Source organism: Brassica oleracea, chromosome C2 (assembly GCF_000695525.1).
Source record: "Brassica oleracea var. oleracea cultivar TO1000 chromosome C2, BOL, whole genome shotgun sequence".
In the NCBI taxonomy this organism is placed as follows: Eukaryota; Viridiplantae; Streptophyta; class Magnoliopsida; order Brassicales; family Brassicaceae; genus Brassica; species Brassica oleracea.
The window spans coordinates 8,071,957-8,097,723 of NC_027749.1; the positions used below are offsets into that span (position 1 = coordinate 8,071,957).

Here is a 25,767-nt window from a genome sequence, read left to right on the forward strand (position 1 = left end):
AAAATATTTGATTTTTTCATTTATTTATATTAAATACAGTTTTGTTGATTAATAAATAAAAACACTAATAGATGGTTAGAATGTCGTTAGAAAATAAGTGGTCAAAAGTTTGTCAATAATAAATTGTTACAAGCCAGTCAAAAAGTAATCAAAAGAAATAGTCACAGAATGGTCAAATTCATCAAATAAAAAGGGTTAGAAACACGTCAGGAAATCGTCAACATTGTTGTGACCAGTTTATGACGATAATTCTGACGAAATTACTGACCATTTATATGGTCAATATTTATTGACCACTTTCTAACCAAATCTGATTTCTGATGGAGTATTTTTGACGACTATAAGTGGTGAGAAATGGGACAAAAATGCTTGTTTCTGACCAATTTCTTTCTGATTAAGTGGTCAAAAATCGAACAATTTCTTGTAGTGTCTAGTTGAATTTAGATGCATATGAAAATAATGTTTTAACGCTGCAAAAAACCATTAGAAAATAGTCGTTCTGGTCATTGCTTGAAAATTGTGATTTGTTCTTTTTCCTAAAAATATTAAAATACAGTATTGGTCATTGCTTGAAAATTGTGTTTTGTATGTTGAAAAAATTACAAAACATACTAGGTAAACTAAATTTGTTTCGAAACTAAACTATGTTGATGTTTATACATATTTTATATCCTCACTCACTTTTATAAACAACAATAGGGCTTCTCACATTATGAGTGCCATCAGACCAGATAAGGTTTGCAGACAAAAGCAGTTTTGAGTCGAGAGTGCTGCCTGTAACAATTGCCGTGAATGACTGCTTCTCGTTCACCTTCTTAAAAACCAAGGCGCTAGGGAAGACCTTGACGTTGAGCTTAGAACCTAAATTTAAGACAACTTTTGATTTGTATATAGAGTTTGGGGCACCCACATTGGTGACGGTTCTTTTGAAACTCACGATGAATGAACTTTTAGATCCCAACAACTTTGCCGACATTGAAGGATAGTTAAGGTTTCTTGGTAAGTTTTCTCCAGTGCAAGTGGCGGCTTCACCAGATATGAGTTTCACCATAGTTTCATTGTACTTCATGCCGCAGAGGAAGGCAGTGTAGTCTGCTTTAGTCAAATCATATACGAGTCCAGGATTAGTAGCAGATATCGGGTCGACATGGCCAGCTCCATAAGCAAATTCGTTCGATACAAAGCCAGTTTCAGAAGCATTCATCGGCCAAGCTATTAGGAGACCAAAGTAGACAGAGTGTAAACAAAAATTTACAGGTTTCTTGGGGCGCGCAAGAAAAGTATGCATGCTAGATCCATGTTATAATTTTTGCTTACCGGTTGTCATAATGGCAGATTTGACCATGGAAGGAGACCATTGAGGATGAAACGTCCTGATGTACGCGGCCACGCCTGTAACATGTGGACAAGACATTGAAGTTCCGGAGAGAACAGAGTACTTCACACGTCTTGTGTCATACACACTCGAGGATGGTGAAACCTCAGGTGAAAATGCAGCGAGGATCTCAACTCCTGGTGCTGATATGTCCGGCTGCAAGTCATCCACCATTGTCTCTCAGACCAGAAAAATAGAAAAGAGAGTAATAAGCAGAAACAAGATTGTGTAGACGTAGACCTTGAGAATATCAGTTGCGATGGTGTTTGGACCACGAGAAGAGAAGGCAGCAACGACTGGAGCTAGCTGACTAAAACTTTCCTCTGTTCTTAGAACAGTAGCCACTGGAGAACTAAGGAAATAAAGGTCGACTTATTTGTGTAAGACTTTAGATTGCTTTTTTTCAGTGCTTAATATGCGAGAAAAGAATGTTACCTTTCGGACTTAATGTAAGAAACAAGAGAGTTTAAGTCTTCTTGTGATAAAGCAGAGAGGGGAAAAGAAGTGACGAAGGCAACGTTTGGTGTACGGTTGAGAGAAATGCCTGCAACAGCTCCATTTGCAAGAGCTTCGAATGAATCCGTGGAGTTGCAAACCACCACTTTTCCTTTCACTAGGGATTCTTGAAGACACCCTTCTTCACATTTCCTGCAAAACATAAACTCAAATTCTTTAATCACCTGAAATTTATAAAGTCATAAACATGTTTAAGTTAATTTTATTTTAAAATTTTGATAAATTGGGAACTATACGATCTATGTACAGTTTTTTTTTAAAAAATTTAGGGCCAAACCAAATGTTTCAAGGTAGACATATAAGACTATTTCTAGGTCATATTCATGAACAGAGGAACTTACTCTGCCGATTCCACGCTGCATGCAGACGAATTAACAGCAGATTTTCCATACACAAGAGGATACATTGTTCCATTCAAACCAAACGTGTTCACTGACTTTCCCTGTTTCATATAACGAAAAGGATTTAAAGACACGAAGATAAGATGATAGAGATCAAAAACAGGTTTCTTGATACGCACGACAAGTGTTTTACCGTTACCGAGAACAACTTTCGTGATAAACGCACGGTTGGTGTTACTGGCAGCAACCGTGAGGATCCACGGAGCTACGCTCTCTAGCGTTTTCGGTTCTGGACCGTTGTTACCGGCTGAATTCACAGTGAGAATCCCTTTGGCTATAGCGTGAAAAGATCCTATGGCGACCGGGTCCTCTTCAAAAGGTGAGGGGTATCCCATATTAACGGAGATGCTAATGATGTCTACACCATCTGCAATGGCATCATCAAAGGCAGCCAATATACTATCGGAGCTACACCCTAACCAGGTGCAAACTTTGTAAGTGACAATTCTTGAGGCCGGAACGCCTCCTCTCATGGTTCCATTGCCAAGCCCGTAAAAACTTGCGTCTTGAATAGCGTTTCCAGCAATTGTGGACGCTGTATGTGTACCATGTCCAACAGTGTCCCTAGATCCTTCGCTTGTGTAGTCCCTTGCACCAATCAGCTTGCTGCAGTATAATAAAATATATTATTTACGATTTATGTGACTTAAAAGTCAGCAATCAATCATTTAGTTCATATAATATAATATGTAAGAGTTTACTTGTTGCACGTGAAGTTCTTGCCTCCGGAGCAAACACCTTTCCATTTTTGAGGAGGAGGACCAAAGCCTTTGTCAGAAAAGCTTTCAGATTCCGGCGTGATCCCAGCATCGATGACTCCAATAATGGTGTTACTCTCCACGGCCAGGTTCCGGTTTGTGGCCTTTCCTTTCTTTAACCCCATGAAGTCCCAAGAGGTAGTCGTTTGGAGCTGTAGATTCTTATTAAGGAATACAGACACAACTCCTTCCATATCTAAGAAGGAGATAGAGGTTTTTAACTAACCTTAAAACATGAATCATTATATATTTTAATTTCACTAATTAGGATCAATGGATTTTAATTATTTACTTGGTTTTCAGAGTTTAGTCTATTTCGAAGAACACTTACTGGCTATTCTTTCTCGTTCTGACTGAGTGAGTCGAGCGGCGAACCCGTTGAAACTCCTCTTGTAACTTCTCAACAAACGACCTTCGTTAGAACTAGAGATTAATATATCATTTGTTAGAGTGTTCATACCATAACTTTGTTTATATAATATTAGCTATAATCGCTAGAGAATGGTGTAACTAATTCACACCTCTCTCCGGTGATTCCTTGAAGAATATTCATGTGATCGGACATTGGTGTGTAGACCTCGCTAGACGGAAGTGCACCCATGTAGACGACATAGACCTTTCATGGATTACGACATCATTCATCATCATCATCATCGTTGTAATCATGTATCATGATTGATTTTTTTTTTTTTAAACTCCATGTATCATGATTATAAGAAATATAATAGTACCTGTTGGTCTTGGTTATCATCTATGGCTGCTGAGACTGAACACAAGGACAAGACAATGATGTAGGAGAAGAGGCAAAAGAAAGCTAGTAGTTTCGCCATTTTCTAGAAAAACAATTAAAGGTCGATGTGAGACTTAATATTTCTGTGTAGTTTCAACACGAAAATGTATATATATTTATAGTAAAGTATTCAAAACAAAATATTTGGTCAGCAATCAAAACTGGGAACAAACTTAACGATTTGACCATTTAACAAATGTTATAAAGATTTCTTCTTCATATCCTCTTTCTGGCGAAGATAAATAAAAAATATATCATTGATATCACGTTACATCACTTCAAAAACATATTTGCCACACTACCCCACACGATGAGGCAAGAATAGAAATAAAATTATTTCTTCTATGGTTATATGGAACAGAATTATGATTACTATAGAAAATCTTACGGTACTAAAAGAAGAATATGAAACCCTCTCGGCTTATCCATCTCAGCAAATTAAATCAACCAATTAGAAGACTCTAATATGCCACGTCTCTCACTTCAACCATAGATCGTTCAATGACGCCTCTTGTACTCCCATCGGAAAACTCATTTCTCTGCAATTTGCTGCTAAAGGCAAGTTTATCGGGGGAGATTAGGTAGTTTCTTAGCAAGGTGGGTCCCAACGAAACACAAAAAATGGTAACAGAAAACCCAGATTAAGGATCGACTATTGTTGGGGTGTTGGACTGTTCGCGGACTCCATTGACACGTGACCGCCCGCGGTTGGTGCATTTTTTTAATTTTTAAATTTTTTTATTGAGAAAAAAAATTAATTTTTTTTTAAGAAACCCATTAAGGGTTTTATGGGATAATCATGGTCTAAGGTGTATTAATGTGGACCCCCACTTTTCATTTAATTATGTTTTTACTCCTCTATTCACGAGATCGTTCCAATTCCCTTTGTTTCTCCTCCGATATAAACTCATTCGAGTCTGTAAATCTTTCCAGCTTCTACCACTGGACAAAATACTTGCCTCCGGTTTTCCATCGTTACACTGACGTGACGAAGAAGCTCACACGCTTGGATCCGGTGACGTCGTCTGCCACCAAGGGTACATATCCTTAATCTGAGAGACTTCTGTGTGCTTGCATGTTTGATCCAAGATACTTCGTCAGAGACACGACTCCCTCAGTCGTATCCACCGCTATAGTTTTCTTCATTTAATGTTGAGATTTTGGCCATAACACCCAATGTTTACGTGCTCGACAGTTTGAGAGTGTTGTCAAGCCAAAGGTATTGTTTATCATTTAAGTAGTGCTTTATATGAAATACTAGGGTCGGCCCATCCTACGGACGGGATATACTTTGCTTGTATCGAGATTATTATCGTTTATATGATTTGTGGTTTGTGTTTTAGGTTTACATTTTCAAGAAATGTATATGAGATATAATATTTTCTTAATTTAAAATTAACCAAAAAACTAATTTTTTCTATTGGCATAATTTTACTCTCTCTCTCTCTCTCTCTCCACGCTACGAGCGTGTTAGTAACCAAAAATACATAAATATATTAGTTTAAAGAGTATTTCAAAATGTTTAGCTTACTTAAAATTTAAGGTGATATTAACTTTTATTGTATATGTTTTGTTATTCTTTTCATAGATCATGATTATCTTAATATTAAAATGTTCATGAATACATAATAGTTTTACATATTTTCTTTGTTTATTCTACTGTAATTATGATAATTTTGATAATAAGTAAAATAATTTTTAATACAAAAATCTTAGATTATATTTTCTCCTATGAATATTTTTAAAATTTATGTCTTTGATATTATATTATTAATTATGTGCTGAAATATTATTTTAGGTTGATGTCAAATGAAACATTATTTTCATATATATATATATATATATATATATTTGAAACTATTTATTTTCATATCGTTGTTTAGTTGTTTTTATCCGAAATAGGAGGTGCAGTTGGACAAATTTTCTTTCAAATGTGTCAACGTTGTGATTGTTTTTTTTATTAGGCTAGCAGGTGTTATTTGCCGAGAAGAGAGTATATATGTTATGGGAAGTGAGTGTTCTAAATAAGGCATAAGTTAGTATTTGGACAAAACTACAACGCTTCAATTTTATATAAGAACATGTTTAATATTCCACACTCAGCTCATTCGTTCACCGTCCTCATTTTATTGTGATATATGCAGACTCAAACTTAGAAGTATAATAAGAAAAATGCATTCTATGTATTTATCAAAACTTAGCCAATTTTGGAGACATAGAAGCAACCAAGTTAAATAGAATTCACAGTCCACTACTCAGTATGGAAAAGATGTAATTGAAATATACTCACATATCACAATCATGCATACTCACACAGGATTCTGTATCCATAAGTGTCTGCACTAACTGTTGTATCCTTGAGATCAGGGCCAACAAGCTTTTAGGGAGCCACATTAATAAAAAATCAACACCAAGATATTGGAAATTATTATGAGCTCTTTAAAAAAAAGGTTCACTAAAAAAAGTTATCTCTCCTCTTCTATCGTCTTCTTCTTTTCTCTTCTTCTCTGCTTATTCTGTTTCTCATCTCATTTTTTTCTGTTTCTTATCACTTTTCTGTCACAATCCGTTAAGTACTACCATGGGCTTAACAAATATTTTTTCATCACCTTTTTGTATTGTTTATTAAGAGAAATGAACTGATGATTTTGTTGGAAGAAAACCTTGATATTTAAAATGGAGGATTAATACAAAAGAATGAATGAAGGGATTCATTGAATGTGAGATTGTGTGAGAAGTAGAGAGTAGGTATTAATGTGAATGTTAATGAAGATGCATGAGCCAAATTAATTTTTGTAACTGCGCCAGATTAAATAAGTCTATTCGGCTTCCGACTGACATTGATCGAAATCGTTCGTCACCGGTGAAATCGTTGGATTTCTATTGACGGTTGACTGAACGGAAATTTTTGCTCGACAGCCACTTTCCCTAAGTTTCGTATACAATTTTTTTAGAGAAGTTGTATTTGGACCGTAGTAAACACATAAAACCCATTAAACTCAAGAATTAATGAAACATTGACTTTTGATTAACTGTGACACGAGTCGTCACCACAAACTCTGAATTAGTGACATGGAATCTGATGTGGATGACCTAGGAGTAAAGGAAACCATTCTTTATATATATATATAGATAGATGTTTTATGTCTGGTTGTGAATTTTGAATTGTTCAAAACAAATCCACTATATGCGACTACTGGACCTGAGATATGGAAAGTCACAGGTGCAAGGAAGTATCTCAATGAACAGAACCGAACGTTAATGTGAGAAATAGCACAATGGTTCTGGTTTGAATATATGCCTATGCAATGTTCTTCTCTCTGACTATTGTTCTGATTATTTTTATTTTCAGAGAAAGCACTTGCTCTTCTCCTAATATTTGTGATGAGTATAGTTACGTCATTAGAAACTTTAATGTCTACTCAAACGCATAATTTCACGGTAAGTTTTCACATAGTTAAATTTACGCATACCAAATTGGTTGAACAAAAAATTGGGCATGCACAAGATTACATGGCTTAATTTGACTTACATATTTCATTTACTGTGGAGATTTTGATCCTTTGAGAGTTCAGTAACTAGAACCAGTTTTTTCATTCTCCATTTTCCATTTCATATGCTCAAATGGTTATCATGGTCTGAGTTTTGGTCTCGAAAATTCTGTTACTTTGTATTTCCACTCAACTTTTCATCTACTACCGATATTACATACAGTTCAGTTCATTCTTGATTTTTTTTTTTAATTCTTTCAGATTGGTGAATATGCGTGATAAAGATGGTTTTGATTCGTTGATGCTTCATATGAGATAATTTTTAATTCAGAGGTACTTTGGAGGTTGAAGGTCCCCAAGAATTTATGGTGTTGATTCCGGTGGCAAGTCTTGGATCCCATGTTACAAAAGAAACTTGATCCGAGATGCTGAGCCTCTGATTAAATAGGAGCCTCTAAAGATACATATACATGATGTTGGTACAAGAAAGAGTACCGAAAGCAGAATAAACCTTTCCATGCTTTTGCCATGGAAGCTGACAAAGCCTTTCATGAGGAGTATAAGATCAAGAAGAAGAGGCAGCTATTGCCGTATGCAGCATGGGTAAGGGAAGATATATTGTCGTCTGAGATAAATCACGTCCATGAAAGGAAGTGGAGGCTAAAGCAATGGCTAGGGAAATATGAAAAATAGCTTGAGAGGAGAATCTGATTCAAGGGTTTAATATATCAGACTGGCTGTTTGCCAGAACAGAGGAAAAGGCTTACTATTTCAGTTGAATTAGTAGCCCTTTCTTTAATCTTCATGGACGAGCCTACATCTGGTAAGCAAGGGCTGCCGCCATTGTTATTCTTAGGGCATCACATTTTCAAATCCGTCGATGAGGTTTGCCCATGGAATACTCTACTTTTGAGTCCTGAAACCAGAATACATTTGACAAATCATCTTTCGATTAATGCAAGTATGCAACTTCTGTCGATGAAACGAGGAGGGTAAGTTATATATGCTGGAAGTCTAGGGCATCACTCAAAAAAACTCATCAAATATTTTGAGGTAGCCTCATGGCCCTCGTCCGTCTTTATATATTGGGATGCTCCATTTCCTGGCCTTATTAATTTGTAATACATATTCCATATTTCTTGCAGGCTACTGAAGGAGTTCCGGATGGACACTATCCTGCCACGTGGAAGCTTGATGTCACCACTTTTTCAAGGAAGTAAAAAATGAGCTTTGACTTTGCTCAAATATTAGACAACTTAAGGTGCAAAGAACAAGATCAGTGAAGAACAGAAACATCTTCATGGGAAACGAAGTCGACCAAAGGGAGGATTTGATTACTATGCCGTTCATCCTCGGTATCAGTTCGTTTTGAACTTATAGCTCTCTAACTAATAGTTCACTTCGAGTCTCACTCCTCACTCCTCTCTCCTCAGATCCTTTGTTGCCAACTCCTTCGCTGGCCGCTTTTGGACCATCACGTTTGCTTCCATCATCTACCAAAATTATTTCTTGACTTTAATCATAATCGTTGACTAATTCAAGTTAGTGAGAAGTATACTATTATTCGTTTGAAATATAAAATATTTAACTAAATATAATACATAGTTTCAACTACCCCCAATATTAATAATATAATAGAGAAATTTCAGATTATGAATCTGTTTGACTATATGTCAGTATTAAAAAGTAAAATAAAGTATCTTTAATACATAAAACTTTGTAAGATCATTTACACATGCGGAAGCTCAAAACCATTGTATCATATTCTCTCTGCAAATGTGGAAGTTAAAGCAAATCTGACTTCTAATTGTTACATCTACCTAATGGTCATTTGTGTGAAAAATTATATGCAAGAAAAAGTAAGATATATTATTGTTTTTCAAAACTATGATATATTATAATTTATTTAGTTAAATGGTTTAATTTGACATCATAATATGCATTTTAATTAAATTTTCTTCAAAAATATAAAGAAAAAAATATTTTTTAATATATATATACATATGTGTATATATCATAATCCAACCCAACGAATACTTATGATGATATACTATTACACGTTGGAAAACTATTTTCACATTGGTTCAATTTTTTTTCATAAGTAAAGGTAAATTAATATTTGTGTTGATATATTGACTAAGAAAGTTATCGCATATCAAACCTACTGAAGTTTTGTTTATTTTTTTCTTCACTTTTTAAAATATTTTGTAATATTTTATAACACTGGATGATAATTTAGAGAGGAAATTTTTTAAAAAGGTTTTGACAAATTATACTTGGAGAGTAGATAAAATAATATAATAAAATAGTTTACTGATCAAAAATATATATATAGCATAAAAATATAAGTTGACAATCCGCGCATAGCGCGGAATAAGCTCTAGTATAACTAATAGTATCACTACAAGGGTTTCAAAAAAAGTATCACTACATTATATATATATATATATTGAATTAGCATGCTAATTAGATTATATATAACTAAACATATTAACTAACATGCTAACATAAACACCACCAACAATCCTCATAATTGTGAACCAAACGGCTCACATGATGACGAGAGGTGGAAGGTCGTCAGTTAAACCGACCGAAAAGGTTCAAGAAATAAAGTGAGAAACAGTTAAAAAGAGAGGATACCATGTCTTGAAAAGACGTTGTAACCGCAACTTTGAAAACTTTGTTTGCTTCGTTTTCATTTCTAGCTAGCTTAATGTCATATTATGATTATCTAAATTGCAAGGTTTTGTAATCATATATGGTCTTCCATCAAACTTGTAAAACTCTTTATAGCTTTAAAGTCGTATTACTTAAATTTATTTATTAATGCATCAATTAGTTAAAAAAAAACATGCTAACATAAACATGCTTAAAGAGATTTTAACGACATAAGAAAAATAATTTCTTGTGAATTACGTCTGTAGCGATAGACCAATTTTCTACTCCCAAACATTTGAAAATATAAACACCTTAACAGTATCAGATTGCGTTATATACATATATGGGAAAAAATATTTTGAATTTTGGAAGTATGCAAAAGTTTGGTATCTTTGACCCTTATTTTCTTAAGGATCCAGAATTAAATTTAAAAATTAAAATTTAAAGAATAACAGTATGTGCCAAAGGAAGCTTGAATCCTACACACAAAACCATATAATACGATTGTTCAAGCATGTATATGTTAATAAGAACCTAGGTGAAAAAAGAAGCAAGTTATTAAAGACCTATCTCTTGTACACTATTAAAACGAGCTTAATTTTAACGTCAAATTTTTATGGGTTAACGTCATTAACAAACAGACCCTAGCAAGATGGCGTCAGTTTGATAACTGACTTATTATTGGGAGACGCAAACTACCAGATGCTCCAGATCCCAAGCCACTTCTTACTTATTTCCAAATCGATTTATGTAACGACCTTAAAAAATACGTCTTCTGGCGGATCTCTTGTAGCGTGCAGCCTATTGAAGAATAATCATGTGCTTGCCAGATAAGTAAGTTGCAGAAGTATCGTGAGAGTTCAATCAATGCCTTGATTTAAGGGATCTTGAATGCAAAAACAAAATTTTGGTATAAAATCAAGAAATAGGTTTAGAGTCGCGTGGATCCAGTTATGCAGATTTATTTTGTGAATCTAGTTGACTTGTTTTTTTTTATAGTGAGTTCAATTTTGTCGTGGTGCTAAAGAATAGGTTTTCAAAGTCAAACCTTACCTGTGACCTGTTGTTCCAATGCACACTCTTTATCGTTATATATCTCCTCCCTATGTTAAGATATAGCTTATCTTATACTAAGACATCAACCACGTTATGCTAGTGGTCGAGTGGTAGCATGGCGTTCCAGCATCGCTAGCGAGCTGAGTTTGAATCCGACTACACTCAGATATCCCTAACACGTTTTACCGTTTTTTTTATACTAGACATCTATTGATAGAATTCAACCAAGTTTAGACTTCCTAATCTTTATATGTGTGAGTATAAATTCTCTTCTTCTTCTTCTTTTTTTTTCGAAACAAGAGGTTCTAGTGTTCTCAACAGATACATATTCAATTAATGGAATGATAACTTTAACTTCCAATTTAGAACTGTATAAGAGTTCTAAGCATAGCCTTGCTCACCTTGTTATGAGAAAGGCAAACTGCTTTGGACCCCAACTTGTATAACACATTTTAAGCGTCCCATTTTAATCCATCTTCCAACTGGTTATACTGTATATATATATATAAATTTCTCTTAGTTTCGGATCTAAGCAATAATTTATTTATGCTATTTAGATATATTTCATGCTATTGTAGACTTATATTTAATTTATCATCTATCTTCTTAAATCTACTATTTTATTTATTCGCATTTTGTAGAATTTGTATTATAAATTTTTCTAGCTTGTATAATTTTATTTTTACTATTGTAGCAATACATTTATAAATTCACCATTTAACATATCTAAATTAGCACATATTTAATTAAATAATTACAAAATCTTCATAGATAGTTTCAAATCTTGTATTTTTATTTAATAAAATGTGTAGTTTGTATTCCCTTAAGAAATAATATGTTCAGTTTTTCAAATGAATTTGTAAATATTAAATACATAATTTTGTTTATGTAATATATATATACTAGGTGGACAGTTTGCGCGCTTGTGCGGGATTAAATATGATTTATAGTTTCATAAATACTGTTTTTTGTTCAACATTTGTAACCGTTTAAACATTATTTACTTTTCATTCTACATTGATGTTTAAAGTTATATCATATATATGCAATAAATAATGCATGCATGTTGTCATGTTGATATGTAGTATTCAGATGTTTGTACCATATTTATTATCCAATTAGTTTGATGTTTACATTTCTTTGCTTTCTCATAAAGAGATGTGAGATGTTTCTATTATTCATATATTACGTGTTTTGTTATACATATCGTATGACAGCCAGTATATCACGTAGAATATGATATTACAAATCATGGAGAGTCATATTATGTTTATATCAAGTATGTGTATTACTAAAAAATTAATTAATATGGTATATCAAATTCCGAGTGATTTAATTTGTTAAATAATCTCTAGAGTGATACCGCCACGAGCCAATCTTATCACGTAAATAACTATGTCATTAGGATAAATATTATAAAGGTAAAAATGATTAGATTTCGATTTACATATGTTAAATTGCAAAATTATGTACTCAAATGTTTTTTAGATATGTTATATTATAAGTTAGTCTATAATAAGAGAGTTTAAAAAGGATAACCACTTCCAAAAAATTAAGTACTTAACATATATACAAACGGTATGTAATAAATCATAACATAAATATTGAATCTATGTTGGATCAAATTCAAATTTAGCACATTGTCTTCCGTTTGTGATCATGACTTTTCCTGAACATTGACAACAATGTAAATCTTTTAAAGACTATGTTAAATGGTCGATAAAAAAATATAAATTATGTTAAATAGATGTCAGTAATATTTAAATGATTTAAAATTTCACTTTTCTCGATGTAGTTTACTTGCCAGAAACACAAAGCTAAGAAGGTTTTATGGTATATACTCACGCTAAGAAGGTTTTATGGTATATACTCACTCTGTAGTATTGTTAGTGACATATGTATATAAATTGAATGTTAATTTTAAAAAGAAGTTTATTTGATGTTTATGAGTTACTTAAACTAATAATAGTAACTAAGAAGCGTTTTTACTCTAGCCTTAGAGCATGATTATTGGGGAGTTTTTAGGGTGGGCCGGGGTTCTTAGCGGAATATAAGAAACCGTCTCTTAACTTTTAACTACAAAAGTTAAGAACCGGCTCTTAAAACTCTTATTTAAAAACCAGTTCTTAGCTTTTTTAGTTAAAAGTTAAGAGACAGATTCTTATATTACGCTAAAAACTTCACCCCAAAAACCTCCTAATAATCATTCTTTTAGGCCCCCAAATACCTAGGCATGCATGACACTGGTTCTAAGGCCTTCGTAAATTAGCCTCAAATTACAACTTCTTACCTAATTATGAGAAAAAGGTGAAGAATCATGAATAAGAGGCACATTCCAGTTGACGTCGTCAGCCTCAACCTCACTAGAGTCCCTAGAGTTTCTGGGTGAGTCGTCTCTTGCCCCAACCGCTAAAGTCAAAGCCTCTTATTCAACAGCTGAAGACTAAACTTTTAGCACCTCCAATGCCAAAATTTTCAGAGAATATATTAACCCGAAAAAATATTTATAGCTAATATTTGAGAGCACTAAAACCATTACTTTGGTATTTTTAACATAAGAACTTCTCAAACAAAAGTTTCTGAAAGAGTATCTCCTAATTAAGAATAAAGAGAAAATGAAAAAGTAAAAAAAAACATGAAAATAGGTTCTCATCAAAGAAATTCCAAGAAACCCATTAGAACTCCCCTCTCTGCTTGTCACTATAGAACTAGTTTGATTATTTAATTTTTAATTATTTAATTACTTACTTAATTAAAATAATATATTTTCTCTTTTGAGAACCTATTTTTGAGAACTTCATTGATGAGGCTGCTCTAAGTGTCAATTAAGATGGCTAACCAGTGTCTAACAAATTAAATGACTAATCTCTGCATTTTGTCGTTAAGAGATATATATGTCTATTTCTTGTTTGTGAAAATTGCTAATCAGTCTCAGTAGCACTTCTTTGATTAGCTTGTATAAAAGACCAACCCTCTTAAATGTTAATAATGGTTGTTTAATGTTAAATAAATAAGATCAGTAGTCTCTTAGACATTATCCGTTATCATTATCTTCTGATTAATAACCACATACTAAATCATAGAAACGCAATGTTCTTTGTTCCTAGTTCCAGCCAAACCAATCAAATAAATTTCCAACTTGTTCATTATATGATTGCTTTGATCAGTTCAACCATTACACGAGAAATTTTGTTTTTAAATCCTTAATCTCGGTTGCGCGGTTTCGCCATTATAACTTCTTTTAGATTATAGTTAATTATGAGCTAATAAAATTGATGTAATCATTTGTCTACTGCGAATGATCAATCAACAGCGCATCTTCAACACAGAATAGAACGTAAATTATAGAAAAATAATTATATTACTTCTTTTTAAATTATTTTGCATACGTGTCTCTTAGTAATTGGCTGTTAACAGTCTAACATGACACTCATAATTCCTATAGTGCCCCTGAAAGTCTGAAACATTCCTCTTACTTTTTGTCAGACTGACGGCTCTGACCTGGTAAGCTGCCGCCTGGCCCACCTCAGCCCTCTTGTCATTTGCTTTAATACATCGTCGTTTTTGTTTTATCGTATCACACTATATAATATACGAAACATCATACTGTAATAAAGGAAAACATTTATAATACGAACCACAAAGACGATTAAAAACAGTAATAGGAGAGTGTTCCCTCAAGAGAAGTTTCATCCTTAAGCAGATCTAAAGAGGGTGAAACTCGCTTTTCACGATTAATCCTTCATTTTTTTTTCCGTGGAATATAAGAAGGGTATGTTCGTTTCGTTTCTGATATGTTCTGGCTAGAGTTAATTTCGATGGATCCGTCGTTTTTTCTATGATGGCATCGATTGTTTGTTGAGATTCAGGGATGTTTGTTTATGTATAGGCTTGTTTCTTTTGGTGAGATAGAAGAGGAATAATGACGCATAGAGTAGAACAGGATTACGATTATTTGTTCAAGATCGTGTTGATCGGTGATTCTGGTGTCGGGAAATCAAACATCTTGTCTAGATTCACCAGGAATGAGTTTTGCTTGGAATCCAAGTCCACCATTGGTGTTGAATTCGCCACAAGAACTCTTCAGGTGATTCAAAGTTTTCTCTTTCTTGCCACCATTCAAACTCTACTTCCATTTTGTCACGTGATCTCTATGAATTTTTTTTATGTTAGGATCTGCTAGGTGTGGTGGGATTTGTAATCTCTGTCTCTGTTTTTGAATTAAGTTTATCCCTAAACCGTGAAGTCTTTTACTTCCTCTTCAGTTTTGCCTTTTTGGTTTGGTATCAAGTTCACGATCTCATCATTAGGTCAATGTTAGTTCATCTGATGCGGTTGTGTTTTAGTTTTACTCTGTTTGCGTTTTGTTCTTTTGAATTTACATCTTGTTTTTTGAGCCAGTCTTAAAAACATGCTTGGGTAGCATATAACTAGTGAAAGGTCCTGTGGTTTCTTAAGATTCGAATAATCTAATGTCTGAGACTATTCGGTGCATTGTTCCTCTCGCCTGTTTTTTGAATTTTATTTTTGTTATCTGAGAGTTTTTATATCAAGAGAGCATCTTAGATGTGCTGGCTATGAGTCATGAACAATGCTTTTGTTTATATTTTTTTTGTATGACTGACTGGTGGAGAGAGCCCCCAACTTGTTCCCCAATAATGTTTTTTAACTAATCATCAAAGTCAACTATTCATCCCTGAAAAAGTCAACTCATCAGATAATAATTTCAAGAAAGAGTTATGTGATACAAAGTGACCTACATAAACATTCATGTGGCTGATGTATCACAAATGTTGATGCTCTGTGTTTAAGCAAAGATGAGATTTGTAACTGCCTATACCAGGTTCTTGCTTTTTAATAGTTAAACCATGTGACAGTTTCCTACCATCTACAAACCATGTTTGTGAATGCTTGAAACAAGACGATTATGAGACCTAATCAGTTGTTAACTTTTTGTGATTGTCTTACGGTTATACAGGTCGAAGGAAAGACTGTAAAGGCCCAAATATGGGACACTGCCGGTCAAGAGCGGTACAGAGCCATCACAAGCGCTTATTACAGAGGCGCAGTAGGTGCATTTCTTGTCTATGACATCACCAAACGTCAGACCTTTGACAATGTCCTAAGGTGGCTACGAGAACTGAGAGACCATGCGGATTCCAACATTGTGATCATGATGGCTGGGAACAAATCCGATCTAAACCACTTGAGGTCGGTTGCTGAGGAAGATGGTCGGAGTCTAGCCGAGACAGAAGGTCTATCTTTCTTGGAGACATCTGCCCTTGAATCCACAAACGTCGAGAAATCATTTCAAACCGTGTTGACAGAGATTTACAAGATCATTAGCAAGAAAGCTTTGGCTGCTCAAGAAGCAGTGGGTGCTAATTCCGCGATTCCAGGGCAAGGAACAACGATTAACGTTGAGGATACGTCTGGAGCTGCCAAAAGGGGTTGCTGCTCTACTTAGTATCTCATGAAAGCTTCTCCTCTTCTCTCTCTTTTATTTTGTTTTTTTTTGGCTGATGAGTGTAACAATGCAAGGGTATGTAGAATGCTTCAATTCAATCACACTCTTGTCTTGCAATCTCTGATGGTTTGTGTTCAGAAAACAAAGAAAACTTATAATAAAAAGGAAGAAAAAGCTTCTTTAGTACACTATTATATTCTCTGTGTTTCTTTGGTATGTTCCGGATAGTTCTGGTTTACAATTGGACATACTTTTTTTATCCATCTCTGGTTTAAGTTGATTGATGTGCACGTCTTCATGAATAAAAGGAAGAAGGCTTGGATCTAAGGTTGGATATAATATCCATTCGAACTTGGAAAGCTATAATCCTCTTTTATTTTTTTCTCTGGCGCATTCAACTTATTAGATTTGAAGACAGTGATATCTTATATAATATTTTAATACAATATATAGACCGATCACGCTTATAGGTGCACCTGTTGCTGGCCGGTTGAAGGAGCAGCAAGATGAATTCAAAATGTTTTTAAAAGAGCTAGTGGAGTTTGGACCAAAAATAGATGATTGTGGCTGGTTCACAAGTGACGGAGTCTGTTCAAGTCAAAATGAAGATTTAAGTTTCTGCATTTGTCTTTAGTGCCTCTTCTCTGCACAGTTGTTTATTTCTTTGTTCTAATTCTCTTATGGATTACACTTCTGCATGACACTTTTGGAGTAGAATACTAGCTTTGTAGAAAACAGGAAAACAAAAGAAAAAATTTGAATCAAAAAGCACACAGAATCTAAACTTATGTGTAACGTTAGATTCTTTTTTTTTTTAAGATGTAACGTTAGATTCTTATAAGTATTTATTAACTTCTATTTTAATTAAAAGTCAATATAATTTAAATAAATTTTCAAATCTATAGTAAAATTATATCTTCTAAACCCACTATTTTGAAATTTCACTAATAACATTGATAATATTAATCCGAAATTCAATCCAAAAAAACTCCTAAATTCTCTTTGCCCAATATATCATTAAGAAAATGAGGATGAATTGACAAAATACAATTTGATCATATTTAATCAAAAGGAACAGTACTATTTATGAAAAAATAATTATTTACAAAGGAAACAAAAAATCAGAAGTGATGTGCATAGTGGGGACCCGCAAATCCATCCACGGAGAGATGATTATAACATTATGCAGAGAGTTGCATTAAGCTATTATTATTGGACAATTACTTTATTTCGAAAATAAATATAAAATAAATAAACAACCACTAACCTTCGATAAACTCACCCATCACAGAAACTCGTTAGAAACTAAAAAAAAAATATATATATTTGGGGAAACAAAATAAAACATAACAAAGGCGAAAACTTTTTTGGTCTGAAGATCGAGAAAAGATTTCGAAAATCAAATTCGGTTTTCTGGGCGATCGATTTATGTCCGAAAGATTGAAACTTTTGTAAGATAAAAGATCGATTGGTGTTGTTAAGTTGAATGACGCAGCAAGGGCAGGGAAGCATGGACCCTGCCGTTCTCGACGACATCATTCGTCGTTTGTTGGATTACAGAAACCCTAAGCCTGGAACCAAACAGGTCATGCTCAACGAGTCTGAGATCCGACAGCTTTGCATCGTGTCTAGAGAGATTTTTCTCCAACAGCCTAACCTCCTTGAGCTCGAGGCTCCCATCAAGATCTGCGGTAATCAATCTATCTCTTTTTCATGTTCGTTTTGGGATCTGATCTGAGGTCCGCGTGATTGTCTTTATAGCTTGTGTTCTTAGATCAGCTCTCCATAAAACGTGAATTGGTTTTAGACAGAGATGTGTTTGGTCTAAGTTATAGATAAAGGAAGTATATAAAAAGGTTTTGGTGGGGTTTGTGAGCTAAGAGAGATGTTTAAATCAATCATCTGATTGATTGCGGCAGCTGATCTCAATACAAAGAGAAGTTAAAAGGTCACATAAAGATCATTGGATTACTCTAAAACTATTGGGTTAAAGGTTACATTCATTGAAAACTTTTTGTTGTTGAAGTTAAATGAGCTTAGCCTTGTGTGTTACATAAGATTAGCTGAGTATCTTGATGCAACCTAGGATGTATTTTTTTGTTTGGTTGAAAACTGTTTGTGGAGGTTTGGTTTATGTGAACTTATAGCATGTGGGTCCTAAGATTTTGGGGCTGTAGGCGATTTAGTAAAAAATTCAATAATTTCTTTTTACAAATTTGGGGGTCTATGTCTATTTAAATTTCTTCAAAAAATTTGGAAGCTTGAGTCCAATGTTTCATTTGGCTTTGACTAGGACTGGTCTTGTTTATCAGAGCCGGATCTGAGAATTTGGGAGCCATAAACATTTTTTAATAACTTTTATAAATTATTTTTTCATAATTTGGGGAACTATGGTTATGTAAAAACCTACAAAATTTTAGGGACCAAGGCCAATGTTTTATCGAGATTGGCCCAAATCCGACCCTTAGAACTTGTATGTTGATGTGATTTTGTTCTGTTTTTGTCAGGTGATATTCATGGACAGTACTCAGATCTATTGAGGCTATTTGAGTACGGAGGCTTACCTCCAGCAGCTAACTATCTATTCCTAGGAGATTACGTGGACCGCGGGAAGCAGAGCTTGGAAACAATCTGTCTTCTCCTCGCCTACAAGATCAAATACCCTGAGAACTTCTTCCTTCTAAGAGGCAACCACGAATGTGCTTCTATCAACAGAATCTACGGATTCTACGATGAATGTAAACGCAGGTTCAGCGTCAGACTCTGGAAAGTGTTTACAGATTCTTTCAACTGTCTCCCTGTAGCTGCTGTAATAGACGATAAGATATTGTGTATGCACGGTGGCCTTTCTCCGGATTTGACCAGCGTGGAACAGATTAAGAACATTAACCGACCTACCGATGTTCCGGACTCCGGTTTGTTATGTGATCTGCTTTGGTCTGATCCGAGCAAAGATGTTAAAGGCTGGGGGATGAATGACCGTGGGGTTTCTTACACGTTTGGGCCTGATAAAGTGGCTGAGTTTTTGATAAAGAATGATATGGATCTCATCTGTCGTGCTCACCAGGTTGGTCTACTACTACACTATGTTTTATGTTTCTCTTGTCACTACAAGAGTTTCTAATCGAAAACCTGTTTTAAATTGCAGGTTGTAGAGGATGGTTATGAGTTCTTTGCGGATAGACAGCTTGTTACTATATTTTCAGCTCCTAATTACTGTGGTGAATTCGATAATGCTGGTGCTATGATGAGTGTTGATGAGAGTTTAATGTGCTCTTTCCAAATTCTTAAGCCTGCGGATCGGAGGCCCCGGTTCTTGTGAGGTAGTGTTCAAGTACCTTTTTATAACTGTTTCACTTCTTGTTTCGGTCTTTCATCTAAAATAAGTGTAGTGAGTAAAGCTCTTACATCTCATATACTAACTGATGTGCATTTCTTTTCAAATTGCTTTAGATTATGAGTCACTAGCTCAGCCTTTTGCATACATGATTATATATTATCTGAGATTCATTCACTTACAGAAGGATTTTTAATGTTGTATTTTGCAGTTGGAACCTCGCTGGAAAAAAAGAAGAACTTGGCGACGTGAAAGCGGGAGAGAGAGACATTTGACACTCCCTGAGACTTTATCCTGAGGCCTTTGCAAGAAGGCAGGGAAAAAAAAAACACATTTTACATGTTATATCATATAATCTTATTTGAACTCTTGTAATTTCTTTTCTCAAAACTTTTGTGTTATTATGATCTTCTCATTCTCTCACTCATATTAGACAGTAAACAAAAGTCTGCAAAGTTTTATTCTTTCATCAACCCAAAGACCTCACTCCTCAGTGGTATTGGTATATACACTATATTCCTTGAACACCTATGGAACTTTTTTTTAAATGATCAAAGAGGTTTTCGACCATGTAATATACTAACTTTCTTTGAGAGAGTAAATCCTTTTAAACGTGAACCAGACATCATTTTCAAGGTCTTTCTATTTTTGGTAATCTAGAAGTTCAATGAATCTTTGGTCGTGACTTAAACAATGATGAGTGAATACAGGTTAATTGCTGGACTTAAAAACTTTTTTTCTGTCATCATTGACTTAAAACTCTACTGTGCCTCTGGCATTCAGGAGAGCCAAAGAGGTTTTTGGTTACATTTGAAACGGTCTAATTCTGAAAGTGAGTCGATATAAGGAGCTTCTCTATCACTATTCTTCCTGGTTTTAGGGTTTTAAAACCATCTGTGAGGTTACAATGCAATGTGTAGTAGAATCTTGAGTCATCCATTCAATTTAAAAGCCACCGTTTCTTCTTCTTGCTATTCACAACAGATGGAGTCTTTAGCAGTTGTGGTGTTGTTAGTAAAACGCAAGGAAGCATTGTCCGTTTGATTTTTCAGAAATATTTAACCTTTTTAAGGGTGGTTAATTACAGTCATGTTCTTTTGATAAACGCAGTATCTAGCGTCAGCGTCACCAAATATTCGCATCAACTACTTTGTGAAAGAAACGCGGACAGAGATGACGAGAAAAAAATGTCGCCGTAACAGCAAAAAGAGTCGCCGCGTTCTTGTTTAATTGACGCTAGAATTTCAAGCGGTCAAATATCATCGGAAATCTGACGCCGCGTCTCGTTTAATTAACACCGGATTCAGTGGTTCTTTGCCATCATGCTTTTAAAGCAACAAAATTACAGGGTTAATTGGAGACGTTGACGCTAGACGCAGCGTCTATCAAAAGAACAGGGTTTACGTTGAAGACCCACTAAACCACAAGAAACCAAGACACAGCAGCCCTAAATCTAATTTAACCAATTAATTAATTATTATTTCTCGGTTATTCATGCTAATTTCTTAATATTTTAAGGAAAAAAAAGGAAATAATCATATCCCTATACAGACGGTTAAAAGAGATCTGCAGTCTCATAAAGACATAAAACTAGGGTCGGAGTCCCAGAGCGAGAGAGCGAAAGAGAGAAAAAAGTGCAGACCAAGATGTTCTTCCACATAGTATTGGAGCGAAACATGCAATTACACCCACGTTTCTTTGGTCGCAACCTCCGTGAGAATCTCGTCTCTAAGCTCATGAAAGATGTCGAGGGCACTTGCAGGTTTCTTCTCCACTGATCTCGTCTCGTAATCTGAAAAACCCTTTTCACCCTCAATCCTCAATCTTGTTTCTTTGGCTCGGCTTCAGATTCAATTGCATATTTTGAAACTCCTAAACCCTAACTCATGTCTCCTTCAATTGGTTTTGGTTTTGGTTTGGGATTACTGATTGAATGCTGAATCGTTTTCAATTGGTCTAAAGATCGTTACTTTAAGCATAAAGTAGGTTCCTTTCTTCATTGCAAACAGAGAAACTCAAGTGGAGTTTGTGTAAAGGATTGATTTTTTTTATTGAGATCTCAAGTTAGTCTATTGCCTTGTCGCTAAGATTGTGTGTGTTTTGAAGCATTCTAGCTAGTCCTTGCTTTTGGATTTAAGATCATTGCTAATTGCAACTCTTTTGCATTTTGCTTTGTGTTTGGTTTTGGTAACAGTGGTCGACACGGGTTCGTAGTGGCCATAACAGGGATAGAAAGCGTAGGGAAAGGATTGATCCGAGACGGGACTGCCTTCGTCACCTTCCCCGTTAAGTATCAGTGCGTTGTCTTCAGGCCTTTCAAGGGAGAGATTTTGGAAGCTGTTGTGACTTTGGTGAATAAGGTAATGTGTTATTATATAGTTTCATTTTCTCTTTAGTGAACAAACGTAATGGAAAATTGGTCTAATGAAATCTCAGATGGGTTTCTTCGCTGAAGCTGGACCTGTTCAGATCTTTGTGTCCAAGCATGTAAGCTTATGATCTTTTGACATCATGGTTTTGAGTTTTGACCCACTAGGTCTCTCTTTGGTTGTATGTGTTTGATGTTTTACTCTTTTCAATCATTACAGCTGATTCCAGATGATATGGAGTTTCAGGCTGGAGACATGCCTAATTACACGACATCAGATGGATCGGTCTGTTTCTATTCTCCTTTTCTTCGTTTTCACCTGTCTTATCTCTGTGTTTCATATATCTTTCAAGAAGACCTAATCTTTTTTCCAATGCTGTCTACAGGTTAAGATCCAGAAAGAATGCGAAGTGAGACTAAAGATTATTGGCACAAGAGTCGATGCCACTGAAATCGTATGCACACTCTCCATAACTCTAATCCACAATGCAACTTATAATTCGATTTTTTGGCTTGAATCTTTATAAATGTTGCATATTTGTCTTTTGATTCTGCAGTTTTGTGTGGGTACCATCAAAGACGATTTTTTGGGAGTCATCAACGACCCTGCAGCCGCTGCATAAGCAAAATTTTCAGGCTTAGTTCGGTTTATGAATATGTTTAATTCGGAATAATAGTTTAATTTTCATTCGAGTGTAGTTGACTTTGTTCCTATATTATAAACGTCTTATTGTGTTAGAAATAAAAGTAATCGCGGACAAACAATCGAGTTAAGGAACATAAACATAAAACTGATGTTATTCCTCTTGTATCCATAGTTGTCATGAAAACTATACATTGTACATTTGACACTGTACTGTCCCTTTGGTTCCAAATAGGCGTTTGTTGTTTACAATTATATTCAAAATTCAGAAGTGTGCGCTTGAGTCACTGTGCTACTACTGTAACTGATCCATCTTGCTTCAGCTTGATTAAGCTGCTCTGAATGTTGTTTCTAAGCACAGGTTTATAGCTGTAACAAATTGCAAATAATAAATCAACAAAACGATAGTATCTCAATAGGTTGAAGAAGAACGAAACTTACACGCGCGTATGCCCATTGAATGCTTGTGTTGTTTGCTGAGAGTTGGAGGACTTGCGCAGATAACGATTCTGTTCTTAACTTGTCCAGAGCTTCACGGAGTTCCACATTTTGCTTTAGGCATTCTTTCACCTACACAGTTTGCTACAAATCAACATAAAGTTAAAAGAAAATGTTTCTCACGCAATAGTAACTGCGAGAGACTTACTTGACTCTCCCATTGCTTTGCTTTGATATGTTGATCGATTCTTGATAAGAAGAATCGATCAACATATCAAAAAGCTTCTCTATTTCATATGATTGGTTGTCAATCTACAAAAAATGCATGGAAAATGATTTCTCCAATCATATCCTGCCCCTTGACTATTGTATTGACTGATTGCAGAAAGCTAAGACATTACCTCCATGAGAAGCTTTTGCCTACTACTCTCCAATCTTTCAAGTGCAACAGCCATATCATGCAACTGCTTCTCCAGTACTTCTTTATCTTCCTACACGAAAACCATCAAGCTTAAAACTAAGGTATATAATTATATGACGGCAAGTGGCAATTATGGGTTAGTAACATTTTCTTACCACTGAAAACACTTTCTGACTTGATTCTGATACCTCTGCGTAACAAAGAGCACGGAAACAGAGTTATTGATACGTATCCGACGATGCACATTCAGTAAAACAGTTTCTGAATGACTCAAAAAACATTTACACATCAGCGAATGGATCCAAGCACCAGATGATTGTAACAGCTGAACAAGGACTAGTTCTGAAACAAAGAGACTTGCATAATATTACCTGAGGCTGAGGCACCGCTGGATAAAACTGAAATCTTCAGTACCAGTTCCTGATTTTCAGACATTAAAGAAGCAACTCGGGTTTGTTCTTCAGCTAAACGCTGTTGTTCTTGCTGCCTCAACGTTGATTCTTTCTGTGTATATTAAAAACATTATTATTGTAGAAAGGAAGACTCTGACTAGAAAGTATCTGACTCAAACACACACTCGAACCTGTAATTCTAGTTTTAGATTGTTGAAGTAAGCTTGAACAAAATTTGAGAGACAAGTTATCCTAATCCTAATAAGTGTAGGATCTTTAGAGATAAGGATCAATGTTAGTTTAGGAGTTATCTAAACTTATGTGTATCTAATTAGGATTAGTATAAGAGAAGTCTTATATATATCAATGTCGAGTAAAGGGCATTGAAGAGGTGTGTGAGATTTAGAGAGCTTAAGTTTTGAGTGAGTTTCTTAAGCAATAAGAAAAGAAGTTCTTATATTTTTCTTTGAGTCTTATACAAACATTACAGCAAGATTTGGTATCAGAGCTCAGTGGTTTTGATACAATGGGAGATCTTGTGGTAGCTACTACATCGAAGGTGAAAGACGGTGGAACCTCATCCATCAAGTGTCCCATATTGAACGCAACAAACTATACCGTGTGGGCTATGAGGATGAGGGTCTTGCTTAGGGTACATAAAGTCTGGGAAATCGTGGAAACTAAAATAGAGAAAGATGACAGGAACGATGTTGCAATGGCGTTACTTTTTCAGTCCATACCTGAGACATTAACTCTGCAAGTTGGAGAATTAGGAACGGCGAAGAAGGTTTGGGATGCAATAAGGGCTAGATATGTGGGAGCAGAAAGAGTGAAGGAAGCTTGATTGCAGACACTAATGGCCGAATTTGATCGCCTCAACATGAAAGACGCAGAGACCATAGACTTTGCGAGCAAGTTATCTGAGATATCATCGAAGTCTGCTGCCTTAGGAGAAGAAATCGAAGAAGTAAAGATGGTTAAGAAGTTCCTCAAGTGTCTCCCTAGGAAGAAATACATTCATATCGTGGCATCCTTGGAACAAGTACTGGACCTTAAGACGGCGAGTTTTGAAGATATAGTAGGACGTTTAAAGGCGTATGAAGAACGTGTTGTTGAAGAAGAAGAGGTTCAAGAAGATCAGGGCAAACTAATGTATGCAAACGAGGAACCACAATCAAACTGTGGTTTCAACGGTGAGAACAGAGGCAGAGGTCGCGGCGGAAGGTACTATAATAACAGGGCACGAGGAAGAAGTGTTAGGAAATATGCGGTCAAATTTTTTCGAAAAACCGAATTTATGGGAGCGAGAAAACACACACACAATTGTTAACGGAGTTAGGCCAATCTTGCCTACGTCTCCGGACCTGCTACAGATCTTTTATCATCAACCCGGGAAATTTTTACAAGCTCTCAACTCACACCCGACCCCAAATACACTCAAGAAATTACACTTAATTTCTTATAATGAAAGATTTTCTCACAAGAATTTTTTTTTTTTTTTTCTCTTGCTCACTCTCTTGTTCTCTTGTTCTCTCTTTGTTTTGGGATGGATTTCTTCTTCTCCTTGTGTGGTTATTTATAGGAGATTATAAGGAGTTGGTGAGACTTCTTGTTGCACCTACCAAAACACACAAAAGAAATGTGTTGTTGAATTAT

At 35.1% G+C, this 25,767-nt stretch overlaps 5 protein-coding genes across 6 annotated transcripts in view; 3 read left to right on the forward strand and 2 right to left on the reverse strand.

Moving 5' to 3' along the window:
• Positions 1–569: 569 nt before the first annotated feature.
• On the reverse strand, positions 570–3,927 carry LOC106325280 (cucumisin-like). 2 transcript variants are annotated; one of them, XM_013763317.1, is made up of 10 exons: positions 3,782–3,927; positions 3,572–3,666; positions 3,382–3,473; positions 2,994–3,246; positions 2,412–2,898; positions 2,233–2,333; positions 1,811–2,023; positions 1,616–1,727; positions 1,318–1,531; positions 570–1,212 (listed from the first exon to the last, which is right to left on the reverse strand). In XM_013763317.1, exons 1-10 carry the CDS (start codon positions 3,878–3,880, stop codon positions 674–676), a joined length of 2,205 nt encoding a protein of 734 aa, XP_013618771.1. In that variant the 5' UTR covers positions 3,881–3,927; the 3' UTR covers positions 570–673. The 2 variants fall into 2 exon arrangements, with proteins under 2 accessions (XP_013618771.1, XP_013618772.1); XM_013763318.1 differs by lacking the exons at positions 2,994–3,246; positions 3,382–3,473; positions 3,572–3,666; positions 3,782–3,927 and having other exon boundaries at positions 2,426–2,484.
• A 10,719-nt stretch (positions 3,928–14,646) lies between these two features.
• LOC106322873 (ras-related protein RABA2d-like) lies at positions 14,647–16,706 on the forward strand. Its single transcript, XM_013761020.1, has 3 exons — positions 14,647–14,817; positions 14,935–15,132; positions 16,024–16,706. Exons 2-3 carry the CDS (start codon positions 14,968–14,970, stop codon positions 16,510–16,512), a joined length of 654 nt encoding a protein of 217 aa, XP_013616474.1. The 5' UTR covers positions 14,647–14,817; positions 14,935–14,967; the 3' UTR covers positions 16,513–16,706.
• Positions 16,707–17,826: 1,120 nt separating this feature from the next.
• LOC106321753 (serine/threonine-protein phosphatase PP1 isozyme 2-like) lies at positions 17,827–20,318 on the forward strand. Its single transcript, XM_013759996.1, has 4 exons — positions 17,827–18,203; positions 19,020–19,579; positions 19,661–19,835; positions 20,061–20,318. Exons 1-3 carry the CDS (start codon positions 17,999–18,001, stop codon positions 19,832–19,834), a joined length of 939 nt encoding a protein of 312 aa, XP_013615450.1. The 5' UTR covers positions 17,827–17,998; the 3' UTR covers position 19,835; positions 20,061–20,318.
• A 1,103-nt stretch (positions 20,319–21,421) lies between these two features.
• Positions 21,422–23,068, forward strand: LOC106324954 (DNA-directed RNA polymerase II subunit 7). The gene is made up of 6 exons (XM_013762955.1): positions 21,422–21,611; positions 22,044–22,209; positions 22,286–22,336; positions 22,438–22,503; positions 22,604–22,672; positions 22,775–23,068. Exons 1-6 carry the CDS (start codon positions 21,496–21,498, stop codon positions 22,838–22,840), a joined length of 534 nt encoding a protein of 177 aa, XP_013618409.1. The 5' UTR covers positions 21,422–21,495; the 3' UTR covers positions 22,841–23,068.
• A 496-nt stretch (positions 23,069–23,564) lies between these two features.
• LOC106323341 overlaps positions 23,565–25,767 on the reverse strand; it is a 9,469-nt gene continuing 7,266 nt past the window's right edge. Inside the window, exons 5-9 of the mRNA XM_013761481.1 lie at positions 24,303–24,324; positions 24,100–24,223; positions 23,875–23,912; positions 23,700–23,789; positions 23,565–23,585 (exon numbers count right to left, since the gene is read on the reverse strand). Of these exons, the coding sequence (XP_013616935.1) occupies positions 23,565–23,585; positions 23,700–23,789; positions 23,875–23,912; positions 24,100–24,223; positions 24,303–24,324 (295 nt within the window). The remainder of the gene's footprint in view (positions 23,586–23,699; positions 23,790–23,874; positions 23,913–24,099; positions 24,224–24,302; positions 24,325–25,767) is intronic.